Below are 14,472 nucleotides of genomic sequence, written 5' to 3' on the forward strand. Positions count from 1 at the left end.
TTTCTTGCATATGCAGTTTTGAAAGACAGTAAAATTGAACTGTGCTGCAGAATAATTAAAAAAAAGTGCTAAAAGAAAAAAGCTGTGATAATAGTTAAAACCTGAAGCAACACTCGCATACTGTGTAGATTAGTACGCTTTTTAATTCATTTAATGCATGTGTAAAATGAGTTTTGATTGAAAAGGGTACAATTCACTGTAATCTATTTATCCATTTTGTCATAATTTCTGCTTTTAAATTAAATTTGTAGTGATTTTTTTATGTATCTTAATTATTGTTTGGGTTTACTTCACTACTGTTTCTCTTGTTTGTTCTAGCAACAGTTAGTGAACACACAATGCTTTTAGAAGGGGCATGTACTCGCCCCCCTCCAGCAGGAGTTACTTCAGGACCTGTCAGTGGATCAGAAATAATTAGAAAACTCTCCAAGTCCCATGCCCACAATGAATCGGCCCTTAAAATAAAGGTAAAATAAAATATTTTAGACGAATCATCACTGAAAATTTAATTGGTTCTTGGATAAACAACATAGGCCAGTTTTTAATTGTCTAAGAGGTCAATTATTTAATTTATTTAAAATCATTCTTATATAGGGTATTTCTGTTTATAAGCTCATACAAAGACACTATGCAGAAGAAAGAAAAAAATAAACATGCATACTTTGAAGGAAAAAAATGGTCAGTTTACAATGATTTTGTCTACCCTTAAACCAACCTTATTTTGTAATATTTTAATGCTGGCGTAAGCAGTTTATGTATAGTAGGAAATGTGACAACCAAGGGTTAAATCAAAGAGTGTGGGTTCATTCTCAAAACTTTCAGTAGTGTTGTAATATATTAAAAGTTATGACCCACGTCTTTACTATTTTAGAAAGAATTGGTCACACCAATAGGCTCTATAACTATCTGTAAGAAAGTTTTGAGGGAGTACTCTACATATTATGAAAACAATTCGATAAGTGCAAAGGAGGTAAGTCTAGTTAGGAGTTAAGTACAGTTCCTGACAGTCCTCACTCTTGAGACTTTTGTAAAAATCATTGGTCAGTATTATCAAAAACCTTCAGTCCCTTGATTTTTGTTCTAGCAGTGCTATGCTGATGATACAAAGCTATAACTGTCATTCCCTCTAGAGGACCACAAAAGTATCAGCTAGAGTCTATGTGTTTCTCATTGAAGGAACACCATTTCCAGCTCAGCCTGGCAAAGACAGGCCTTCTTGTTATCCCAGCTCATCCGTATATTCAGCACCTTATCTCTGTTCAGCTTTGCTCACTATCAGTAACACCTGCCAAGTTAGTGTGCAGCGTTGGGGTGGTGATTGATGATCAGCTGTCCTTCAGGGACCATGTTGCTATGATTTCTCGATCTTGCGTATTTACTCTTTACAGTTTCCACTAGATCAAATCATATCTGACATAGTATACAGCACAATTCCCAGTCCAGACTTTGATCTTGTCACTTCTGGATTTTTGTTTTGTGAATTTCTGTTTTTCTGATATTAGGTTTTAGGTTTTCTAAAAATTGTAAGTAGCTTTTGTTTAGTTTAACATTTTTCATAAAGATAATGCTTCATAAAAAATAGTTAAAATATGGGATTTTAAGAGTCTCTAAAACTTTGATAACAAATAGTCTTGTTGAAATTGGTGTGTAATTTTGAAGAATATTCATATCTAAATTAGATTACTTTAATAAATAACCATTAATTATGTTGAGAACTATGCAAATACTGCTGGTGGGTTTTTCAGCAAAATAGTGGCAGCTGTTTCTAACAGACAGATGTTTTCTATGTAGTTTACTATTAAAGTAATGCATGAACCCATTGCTACTGGTATTAAGTGGAATATGTCTGACAGTTCTAATTTCTTGTTTGTCAGATTAGGCATTGCAGTAAATAGATTTTTGTCCCAGTTAATAGTATGTTCAGCTATTCACTTGGAGTTATAGAAGGCCTATTAGAGATATTTTCTTTTAGTTGTTTGATTTATTTTAAAACTGTGTATTACGAATTAGCATTCCTTAATGTATTTATATTTATACATTTCTACAGAAAAGTAAAATGATATTCCAATGTTAATGGTGCACTTTACATTATCCTTCACTAACCCTAGAATACAATTACTTTCCATCAGGGTATCCATCCGTATCACTCATTGAGCTATACAAGCGGAGATACAGCAGCAGATTCTCCTGCTCATGTCAGCAGAAGTGGCATGCCGCCAAAGGGTAGCCCTAGAAAGGAAAGTCTATTGAGTTACCTTACTGGTAGCTTTCCAAGCTTGCATAATCTATTGGATGGGACCCCTCAGAGAAATGCCACAACCGTGAAGAGCAGTTCCCTAACCAGAACTGGTACAGTATATCTTTTTACCAGTGCCTGGCTTACTGAATTTGCATTTTTTTGAAAATGCATCTTGTATAGATATTACAATTCAAACAAAATGCGTTTGTTTCATTCACAGGTAATAATGTGCCAGATATGCTGACTGAGCATCCACTCTTATCTGAACCTTCTTCAGTCAGCTTTTATAACTGGATGTCAAATGCTGTAGGTAACAGAGGGGGCTTGGTTCAAGAGTCTCCAGTGCCAAAATCAGGAAACAACAGTCTTCAAACAGGTAGAAGTATTTGCTGTATTTCTGGTTTGAGTTAAAAAAGACACTACTAAAGCAGCCTCAGCCTTTTTGATACCTGTCAGTCAAATCCAGACACTGCAGTGAAAGCCTCTTTCTTCAGCTTGATAACTTCCCTTATTGCAGTTTTCATAGGCTTACAGCATATGCCTTGCATATTTTGTCTGTAAATGTATGGTCCTGAATGGGCTACTCAAGGAAAACAGATGAGCCAGAAAAAGAGTAATCTAAAACCTATAACTGCCATGATAGTTAAAAATAAATCCAGAAAAGCTGACCAGGACCAGGGATACCAGCACCTACTCATCTACTGTAGCTGGACCTGGGAGAAGTGTATACTTGTGGTCAAGTGACACATAGCCAGGTGCAGTGGAAATCAAGTAACAGGTGAGACTGGCATTCTGAATAACTAACCATGAAATATAAAGCTTTACTTTGGCAAAACAGTAAATGTTTTGGAGAAGTACAGTACATTGCAAAGAGTGTTTTTTCTTCCTTTTTATTATATTGTAAAACAATATACTGTAATAGTACAGGATTTTATTGACATATATTTATTTAAAACAAAGAAGATAGATTTTATATTTATATTAGGGCTGGGAATTGATTAAAAAAAATTAACTAAGAAATTGCATAAATGTATGTAATTACGATTAATCACATCTAACATTAAAACATGATTATAAAATTAATACAAAAATCATAAAGTAAATACACACTGCATCACAAAATTTATGCTGAATCAACAAAGAAATTAAAAAAATTAATGGCATAGTTTAGACTTAAAAAATGACCATAAACCTGAACTTTTGACAAAATACTACTTGAGTAAGTACAACCTGAATTTGAATACCTTCTTAGAAGACAACTTGAAAAGAAGGCAAAAATAGAATGAGGCCAATGTATTAATTCTCAAATTGGCATAGAATATGAGACCCAGACACATGAAAGTAAAAAATAATCAAAACAACTATTGACTTTGAATGCACTGCTAAAGACTAGCTTAAATGAACAAGTATTTCTTAAATGGGCATACGTTAAGTCTTGTGTTAAAACTCTGCAAATATTATTCTCAGTTGTTCATCACCATCAACAGTTGAAAATTATATACTATACCAGTGTGCTGTCTGATGGAAAGGAAAATGATACCAGCCTCCAAAGCTGAACCCTCCTAGTACTTCTCATCCCCTTACATTTGTAAAAATGATTCGAGTGGTAGTTATATTTTGTAAATATTACATTGTGTGCTTGCACAACTAACCTACATTATTTCCAGATCTTTGCGCAGACATTTTAAGTTCCTTTCCAGCTTGGTCATTCTTCAACAATATGTTAATTCTATCAATATTTCCATGCTGGCAGGTGTACTCCTCATATAGAGGCTTTATTACTAGACTTCAGAAGGATGACTGAGCTATGACCAATGACTCTTACTGGGTCAAGTACAGTCTAGCAGTGACAGAAATAGTACATTTTCTTAACATTTTAAACAAATTCAGCTTCCCTTTTGTAATGTGATACACTTTAAATTGAAATTGCTAGAATGGACTGTTGTTGTTGCCTTGACTAATGTTCTGGTGTTCTTGGTTTCTTGCAATAAATGTGGACCTTTCTACTCTCCTTTTTAAATATATGGGCTACAAATGCCATTTCTTCCCTAAGCCCCAGACACAACAACACAGACAGAAGACCCTTGTGCAAGTGAAAGGTTTATGGCAACCAAGTACCTTACAAAAAGGCTTCTTTTTCCACAGATGCAAATGCACAACACAATTCTTTAGTCACTTGCTCTCTCTGTCTCTTCCACCTCCACCATTCCTTCCAGGCGAGCTTTGTCCATCCTCCACTCCTGATTCCAATTTGCCTGAATAAGGCAGTGTTGGCTCCTTTTATACAGGACCCAGGTTTACTTCTGGTGCCAGGGAGTAGCCCACAGGAAGCAGTCCTGGGTAATGCAGGAGTCTCACAAAGTAGGGCTTGCTAATCCCTGCAGAACTCAACAGGGTTGCACTACAGAACTACACTTCCTAGCATGCCCTGTTTGTATCTGTAAGGGTATTGAGGAGCAAAAATGCTGCCATCTCTCATCTCTGGGGAGTATGTAGTCCACATATGTTGTTTCATATTGGAATCTTATTGGTATTGGTTTCATAGGGAGTTTTATATTGGTATCTTCTGCTAAGCTTTTGTCTAGGGCAGGGAACATCCTGCCTGTCTTTTTGCCCTCTCACTACCATGGTCTCCTAGTCGGGTAATGAACTGGAACCCCTTCCAATAGCGACACTAGCCCATGCTGATGGTCCATCACACCATGTTATTGTTTGTAGTTGGTTCCAGGATCCTACTTTTGTCCTGCACCCATAATTCATCATAATACTGCACAGTGTCCAGGGGCCTCATGTATAAACGGTGTGTACATACAAAAATGTTGTGTATTCCTGTTTCCACGCTCAAATCGCGATGTATAAAACTTGGCGTAAAGCCACTCACATTTTCATGCTAGCTAAAACCCTGGTGTATGCAAGTTCTCCGCTCAGTTTTGCAAACTGGCGGCACCCAGTGTCAAAGCAGTGGTTTTGTTCATGTGTGGTTTCCCTTTCTTTTTTAGATCCACGTCCCTGACGCGGCTTTATCATTTACACTGTAATTAACTGCATATTGTTTATTAGTTTAAGGCATCTGATTGTAATTAATCTGTAACAATATAATGGTCCACGGAATAGCCAAAGTGTTCCAAATACCATAGCTGCTTTAGCGTTGTTACTCTCATTGCACCACCTTCTTCTTCTTTCAGCTGCTCCTGTTAGGGGTTGCCACAGCGGATAATTTTTTTCCATATTACTCTCACTGCACCACTCGGAGTATTTACATCACTGTATCTGAGTGTGGAATCACAGATCTACAGCAGCTGATCGGAAAAAGAATTATCAGTATACAGCATCAGCACACACTGCCTCAGCCATGCTGCCTATTTGAACTGCTCTCATACAACAAACGCTTCAGAGCCATTCCTGTAGGGACCTCGCGGTTCAGAAACAGTTTCATCCCAAGAACTATAAAAACACTCAATCAGTCCATCAAGTGCTCCTTGTAGAACTGTTTGTACTTATAAGTACAATTACCTCACTGTAAACTTGCGATACAGTTATAATATTGCACAACCTGAGCCACTTTATAAAGCGTGTATTTACATATGATGACGATGTCATTTTTAAGATGAAATGCAGCAAAATATGTTTATTATATTATACAGATAAAACTTTAACTTCATTTAAATAATTTATATTGTTAATAATTAAACATGTGAGGACACGGTGTCGCCAAGCTAGCAAGGAGCTGGCGCTTCATTCACTGATTGTTCCTGCCTCCCACTGTATTCTTGCTGGGGCTGGCGCGACACTAAACTACGAAGATGTTTCAATGTTCCTTAAATGTTTTGAAGAATCGGCATTCTCAGAAAGACAGGAAGTGGGGGTTAGTACGTTTGAAAGAGACACTGCTGCAATAAATTATTTCATCGAAGGTCGCGCACGGCACAGCAAGCATCTTGTGTGAAGCATGAACAATTACTGCGCCACCGTGTCCCCATGTTTAATACATGCTTTAATTCCTGTCATCATGAAAATGATATCAAGTATACATCTCAGTATTTTAATTATTCAGAGAGTTGTAATATCATGAATGTAATGGATTCTGTGTCCTGTCGGAGGAAGAGAAAGCCCGTTTAAGAAGCACATAGTGATTCGCACACATATAGCACATAGAAGAACATACACAAAACAAAGCATTTAATGTGCTACTTTAGTTACGATGGGATTTGAGAAACTGGTAAATGAAACGATTTTAAGATGAAGTTTTTGATGTTCTACTTTAATGACAAAATAAACTACGTGATTAAAGTGGAAATTTTTAGATTAAAGTTGACATTTTGAGCTTTTTTCACCACTGTGTCCTTATTTTTTTTTTCTTTTCTCTGTACCCTAATAAGCTTTCATATGACACTCAGACGGTGGGCTACGACTCGCCTTTTCACGGCAACTTTGACATCTGACAACTTCTTTTTTATTTCGGGCACTGTGCAACTTTGTGAACTTGAGCTTTCAAGTTTCTCTGACACTCTCTGTCACTCGATCAACTTCCTTTAGTTGTTTATACCACTGTTTACACCAACAAATAGTACGTTTTTCCTTGCCTCCACTTGGTATTCGCTGAAATTCTTCTGTTTTCCCCTGTGCTTTTGCCATTTTTTTTTCATAGAACGCTGAGCTTAAGGGCTATTTATATTTATTTGCATATTAAGAGAGGCATAATTCTGGGAGGAGACAGGGTGGGACAGCAGGCGTGTCCACGTGAGTTACTTTTCACACTGACAGGGATTTATAGAGTGGAAGAACGTGGAAGTTAGCGAACGCATAGCTTTATGCATCTGGATTTTTTTGTGCGTACGCACATTTCCGCTGTTGTCCTTTGAGAAACTAGTAAATTAATTGATTTTAAGATGAAGTTTTTGATGTTCTACTTTAATGACAAAATAAACTACGTGATTAAAGTGGAAATTTTGAGATTAAAGTTGACATTTCGAGCTTTTTTCACCACTGTGTCCTTATTTTTTTTTCTTTTCTCTGTACCCTAATAAGCTTTCATATGACACTCAGACGGTGGGCTACGACTCGCCTTTTCACGGCAACTATCTGATATCTGACAACTTCTTTTTTTATTTCGGGCACTGTGCAACTTTGTGAACTTGACAGGGATTTATGGAGTGGAAGAACGTGGAAGTTGGTGAACGCACAGATTTATGCATCTGGATTTTTTTTTGTGCGTACGCACAATTCCGCTGTTGTCCTTACGCCATGTTTTAGTGTGAATTCTACGCACAGCGTTATGCATGATGCCCCTGTTTATTGGGTGCGACATACTTTAATCATTTTAGTGCTAGAGAAAATCTGTTTGTTTATTTAAGTGGGTAACTGCTTTCTAAATATCCATTAATTTTCAATGTTAAATTTCTTTGCAGCCTTTCAGTCTGATGCTCAGAAACTGTCAGATTTTTTTAAAATTGTTTTTTCATATATTTTATTGTAAGGAGTAACATATAATCTGCCTACTATACCTTCTGCTTCGGACTTCAATACTGTTCTCTCCAGTGACCAAAATACACTTGATGGTACTCATTCTCAGCACAGTACAAGCCAAGATGATATTGAAGATATAGAAGAAGGTAACCAGGGTCTTCCAGCTGTGCAGTTGGCTGATGCCCAGGTACAGTTATCTTGTTTATTCTGTTTGTTAATTTCCAGATAATTATTTGTTGATATGTTCACAGTATAATTGGAACTCATCAGAACAAACATACCAGTAATTATGACTTTATTTTCAAAATATTGTGATGTACGCTAAATACTTAAACATAATTGCACATTCCTTAAATACCCGCTAAATCTTTTACATAACAAATGGAAAACAGTAGTTCATGTAATCAGCATGTGATTCATCAATATACTGGAATGAATTCAGATATTTGTAAATCTAAATTATTTATTAAAGTAAGCACAGCCTCGATTTAAGTCACAGGTAATTTATCAACAATTTTTCTAATTTTTTAAAACCTTTTCCTCCATTATTTCATACATTTTTACATACCTTCAGAGAAACAAATAATTGTGAGCTTTGACTTAAGACTTAGCCGACATTCTTTAAGTAGGTATTCTTTTTCCAGCAGTTTTAATTAGACAGAAGAGAAGTATAGGCAGTTTACATTCCCACTGAAAACATTTTGAAGGTGTGGGGAACAGGCCGGACACAGACAGGCAGACATCGTTTTGTCACCCCACACACGTTTATTTACAACAATGTGTACAACAGTGATCACACACAACCCAGTGCCGCAGCACCAATCACCCCAAAGTCCAGGCCCTCTACACAATGCCTTTTTCTTCTCCTGGCCACCTCCACTCCTCTCCTTCGAGCTCCATCCTCTTCCATCTGACTTCAGCCATCGAATGGAGGGAGGCGGCCCCTTTTATACAGACCCGGATGTGCTCCAGGTGTCTTCCGATGAGCTTCCGCCGGCACTCCCCAGTGTGGCGGAAGTACCGGCTCCGCACCCGGAAGCACTCCCGGTGTCCCTTATCCTCTTCCCCCCAGCACTTCTGGGTGTGGCGGAAGTGCTGAGGTCCAGGGCTCCATAGGCATTGGGGCGCCCCCTGGCGGTAACCACGGGCCCCTACAGGGTTGAGCTTCAAAGCTCTGTACCCATGGTCCCCATAGCCACCAGGGCGGTCGTCCCCACGTGGTCTGGGGGAGGCGTAAGCCCTCCTCCGGGGCATCCTAGCCGGGTTGCCCCCCAGCCACCTGTGACAAAGGTAAACAGAAACTTTATAAAAACCAGTGTTTTCAAGTATGTTGAAAATCGAATGTTTATGCTGTACGTTTGAATGCTGAAGTCCTGTTGCATTTGATTATCCAAAACATTACCCTGTTATACAATTAAAGAAATCAAAAACTAGCAAATCGGTTCATTTACAGCAATGTAATTTTACAATGCAAGCTACTGTCCATGATGCCATTATACATTTATCAGCTAAGTGCTTAGTTTAGATACCATTATCTGCTGGCACACATTGGACAACACAGAATATGCAGTTACTTAATCTGGCATATTAATAAATGACTAAGATCTCAGTTGCACTGCTAATAAGTGAATAGCTAAGTTACATTACAGACCTAAGAAAAAAGTACCCTTGTACTAAATAAATTCCGAACCTCTCCATGTACTGTTTCTGTCAAACTCAGTTACTGTTTGAATGGCTTATCACATTGTTTATATGTGTAAATAAAGATTTTGAGCACTTTCAAAGTCGAGTTTATTCAAATTTTTTTAAGACCATGTTAAGATAATGTATCCAGATGTTTCATGCTAAAGGATGGCCATAGAAAGAACTAATAAGTGGTTATTTACCACGTAATTAATGTTACCTTGCAATATGTGTTAGAATGATTGTTAAGTCAGGCAGCATATTACCAGTTTGTTCCAGATGAGTCTGTTTGATTTGTGCATTCACCAATAATTTGATAATTAGCGCATACACCTAAATACACATATAGATACTAATTACAAGGTATCTATGCAATAATAAAAGAGATCAGAGAGAGGTGGATACAGTTGTGATTTGAGACAGGATGTTTCAGTGGGAGTGTGCTAAACAAAAACCCCAACATAAACCCAGTTGCACAACAATTATTAATCCCAGACTGTTGAGCTACATGACTTCAAAATAAACTGTTCATCAAATCTTTTGACAGCATGTCTGTCATGACTGATTAATCCACAGATGTTGAATATACTGATATTTTAGATTTTTATTTCCATTTAACATGTATATCCTTTCTAATAAAAATAGAGCATTCCTTGGTTTCTGTGGTGTATTGACTAATAAATGTTCTTACTGGCTGTGCATTTTCTTTATTCACAATTTTATGTCCTCTGCACATCCTTAGTCCTTATGTTAATATAATTTTGGGCAAAGTAAAACAGGGCAATTCAGCAGTTTCCACTACATCAGATAACCTGTATTTGATGAATAGGTGGTCATTAGAAATGTAGTTTACTAGTTTGGATGGATTTAGCCAGCAAAGTGTGAGCTGTGTAATATAGTTTTGTGCATGTAACTTTAGCTGCTTGTGTGGTCAGAAGAAATGCTTGTGGCTGCTGCTTTGTACAACCAGAACAACACAAAAGAGGCAAAAGCCAAAAAATGTTATGGGCAGAGTGAGAACACATTTAGTGTGGTTACATGCACTTCAATAACATGATTATTAATTTCTAAAATGGCATGTAATCCCTAATTCCGATAAGAGAAATCAGTTTATTGGCCTTTGAGAAAGAAACTTCATTAACAGATTTAGGTTTCTTCATGAATTAACTTATTATGTGGACATTTAAACCCATAACAGGGTTACAGTTAAGGATTTTGTACTCTGTGCATGTCCGTTGCACTCTGTTGGCCTGCACATGTATAGCGATCCCTCCTCAATCTCGGGGGTTGCGTTCCAGAACTCCCCGCGAAAGGTGAAAATCCGAGAAGTAGAAACCATATATTTATATGGTCATTTTTATATTGTCATGCTTGGATCACAGATTTGCACAGAAACGCAGGAGGTTGTAGAGAGACAGGAACTTTATTCAAACACTGCAAACAAATATTTGTTTCTTTTTCAAAAGTTTAAACGTGCTCCATGACAAGACAGAGATGACAGTTCCGTCTCACAATTAAAAGAATGCAAACATATCTTCCTCTTCAAACAACTGCACGTCAGGAGCAGAGAATGTCAGAGAGAAAGAGAAAAGCAAACAATCAGAAATCAATAGGTGCTTTTTGGGCTTTTAAGTATGCGAAGCACCATGCGGGAAGCATGTCGCTTGACAAAGCAGCTGCAAGGAAGGGAGCAATGTGAAGGTAGTCTTTCAGCATTTTTTAGACGAGCGTCCGTATCCTCTAGGGGTGCGAACAGACTGCCTGCTCACATCTTCTCCGTCAGGAGCAGAGAATGTCAGAGCAAGAGAGAGAGAGAGAAAAGCAAACAATCAAAAATCCATAAGTGCTGTTTGAGCTTTTAAGTATGTGAAGCACCCTGCGGGAAGCATATCGCGCAACAAAGTAACCACAAGTAAGCCCAGCAAGGAAGGAAGCAATGTGAAGGTAGTCTTTCAGCGTTTTTTGAGGAGCGGCTGTTTCCTCTAGGGGTGGGAACAGCCCCTGTGCTCACAATATATTTGAGTAGTTTTATTTAATACGTAATACGTGCACTGATTGGGTAGCTTCTTAGCCATCTGCTAATATCGTCCCTTGTATGAAATCAGCTGGGCAAACCAACTGAGGAAGCATGTACCACAAATTAAAAGACCCATTGTCCACTGAAACCCATGAACCAGCGAAAAATCCGCGATATATATTTAAATATGCTTACATATAAAATCTGTGATAGAGTGAAGCCGAGAAAGTCGAAGCGCGATATAGCGAGGGATTACTGTACTGTATTTGCTTTGCACACACTTTCAGCAAGAACGGGTAGAAGAGTTCACAAAATACATTTGCAAAGGCAAGTATTTGGGCAGTCACATTATTCCTTGTCCTGGCTGAAATAATCTGTCTCAGTATTTTAGAAATTGCTAAGTTTATGTTGATGAGCTGAGTGTACAGTGCCATACTTAGCAAAAACTCAAGAGCAGTAGGGTAACGCATCAATAGTAGCATGCATTATGTATTCCAGTCACTTTTTAAATTAATGAGTAATCTAATGCATATCTTACTGAAGTAAAAATACCTGCACTGTTATTATTCCAGCAGCACTGGGTGTAAAACAAGAAGTACACATATTGGGTCCTTTGAGGGGTTCAATTGCACAGCCAAATAGAAAAGAATTTACTGTCTGCAATCTGGTCACAGAAACCTATAAGTAAAGAGTCAATCTGACTAAACATATTAATAAAAGTAATGAAAATTATCACAAGTATCATGCACATTTTCAGATTTCACAGCGTATGATGATGACATTTATCTTTTTCTTGTGCAGTATAATGACATCAGAGCATTTTTCCACAGGACAACTCCAGAAGATTACTAGTGTATATAAACGTGGATTATTAACAAACCAGTTTTCTGTCTTAACCGGCTTATTCACCTTAACCTGATTGAGTGCAAATATAAAGAACTAAATGTACACTGTACCTGAAATTCAAGAAGCCTACTGCATCTTTAAACTTTCCTTTATAACAGGTGAATCCTTGTCTGTGCATTAAGGGTGTTCACCCATTGGCCTACCACTATGTACAATGACACGTTCTAATTTCTCATTATCCCTTTCTTTCTCATTCTCTCTCTGTATCTTGCCTTTATCCCTTGTTTTTCTTCAAGTTGAACATTTGTGCGAAACTGTGCTCCTCACTTGGTGCTCAGTTATTATGTGGCCAGGAAGCTATTTTAAACCCTACTCTGGACTCTTTACTAGCCAGTCATCAGACACACTTTCTAGGGTCAGTGGCAGCCTTACATTTCCTTCAGGAACACTATGCTAGAACTTCTTTTGGCAGATCCTCAAGTCTCTGTGACACTGATTTTTCTTACCATTAAAGGACTGGGTCTCTCATGCTGCCTTCATGATGCATTCTCTACCTGAAATATAGCATGATCCTGTTTTGCCATCTTTAGTTTATCTTCCCTGGCCCAGGTTTGTCCAGGCTACCTTGCTAGTAGCAATGTTGAACACTCCCTAGCACTGCATGCTTTCACCTTCTTTCTCTTTATCTTTCTCTCTTTCACACACACACTCATTCTCTTTTCCTTGTGCATGTACCTTTGCCTATTATCCTTCTGAATTTCATAGCAAACAAAAAGGGCATAATAGTCCAATAGTGGCAGCTGCATTCCTACAGTAGCATCTTCAATTGCAGCAAAAGAAGTCCTGCATATGCTACTGTCGGAATGCAGCTACCAATGAATTATAACTGCCGGACATACAAAGAGTAACTTCTTTGCCCAGTAAGTTTCAGTGCAACTCACCTGCTCTTGCTTCATACAGAGAAGCCCCAGTGAAGTGCAAGAAAGCCAATGGGAAATTACTGCACTCCTGAAACAGAGAAAAGAAACAAACCAGATGAATTTCACAATAAAGTCTAACTGTATTAACAATAAAAATATTTCAAAAGAAGTGCCTTTTTGTAAATGGGAACTTATGAAAAGTTGGTGAATTTTAACATGAAATTAAGCCTCCACAATACTGTTTTCTTTGAAGAGTAAAAAAGTGGGCGCAGAGAAACATTTGGGTTTAAAAAAACACAAGCTCACTAAAGGATGATTATGACTTATTTTAATACAAGTTTTTTTTTTCCTTTAGATCAGGGGTTCTTAACCTGAGGTCCGTGGACCCCTAGGAGGGTCCATGAATGGGTTTCAGGGGATCTGTAAGGGTCAGATAAAAATTAACTTTTATATTCACTATACAGCCTGGTACTGTTGATTTAGAGTAGTAGTATTAATGGTAGTAAAAAATGTAGTACAGGTAGTCCCCAGGTTACGGACATCCAACTTACAAATGAGGACGCAGCTACGACGCATGCGCCTCAGTAACTGCCGCTCCGTCATCTTTGGCCTGGGGATACTGCAAGCGGTGGCTGGAGGGGGGCGATTTCGCTGCTCGTGCAGTGTAGTGTCCCTCGGGCGGTTCCCGGCGGCAAACAGTGACCCGTGGTCCATAGTCACCGGGGCCACAGCTATTGCTCGTGTGCAGGACGATAGTTCGCTGCCCGCCCACTACGCTGCCGCAGCTACTGCTCCTGACTAGACGTAGGCTGGGTGGAGCGGAGGGGGGCGTTTCACTGCCTGCCTAGCACACACGGCTGGTAATGCTGCAAGCGGTGCCCCGGTTGTGGCTGAACGGGACGGCGGGGGTAGCATTGTAGTGTGCCTTGGATGGCTTTCTGTTGAATTGGGGTTGGGCGATTCACTAGCCGCCTTTGGCCACACCGTGTTCGTTCTCTGTGGGCGGACACTGCAGGCTGCATACTGTAGTGGAGGTGACTGTGAGGTGGGCTGGTGATGAACCACCCCTCGCCCCCCCCATTCATTCTCAATAGCAAGCCTGCTTGTATTGTTACGCACATAGCAAAAAGTTGTCTCTTGTCAGTAGATCAGACGTTTTGATGGGTGCCTTCCTGCTGTGATAACGTGTACAGTGCTGTGCAGAAGAGCTCATCTTAACCTTTTGTCTTCACCCTTCAAGAATGTCTCTGAAACACAAATCTGATGCAAGTGCTGGTGATACAGTAAAGAAGAGAAAAACC

At 38.7% G+C, this 14,472-nt stretch overlaps 1 protein-coding gene across 10 annotated transcripts in view; it reads left to right on the forward strand.

The window, feature by feature from the left end:
• Window positions 1-14,472, forward strand: part of kiaa1109 (KIAA1109 ortholog) — a 371,922-nt gene that overhangs the window by 235,966 nt on the left and 121,484 nt on the right. For all 10 annotated transcript variants that reach the window (XM_051928377.1, XM_051928381.1, XM_051928382.1 and 7 more), the window contains exons 42-45: window positions 319-467; window positions 2,130-2,349; window positions 2,460-2,615; window positions 7,717-7,892. In XM_051928377.1, the coding sequence (XP_051784337.1) occupies window positions 319-467; window positions 2,130-2,349; window positions 2,460-2,615; window positions 7,717-7,892 (701 nt within the window). The remainder of the gene's footprint in view (window positions 1-318; window positions 468-2,129; window positions 2,350-2,459; window positions 2,616-7,716; window positions 7,893-14,472) is intronic.

Source organism: Erpetoichthys calabaricus, chromosome 5, assembly GCF_900747795.2.
Source record: "Erpetoichthys calabaricus chromosome 5, fErpCal1.3, whole genome shotgun sequence".
Taxonomy (NCBI): Eukaryota; Metazoa; Chordata; class Cladistia; order Polypteriformes; family Polypteridae; genus Erpetoichthys; species Erpetoichthys calabaricus.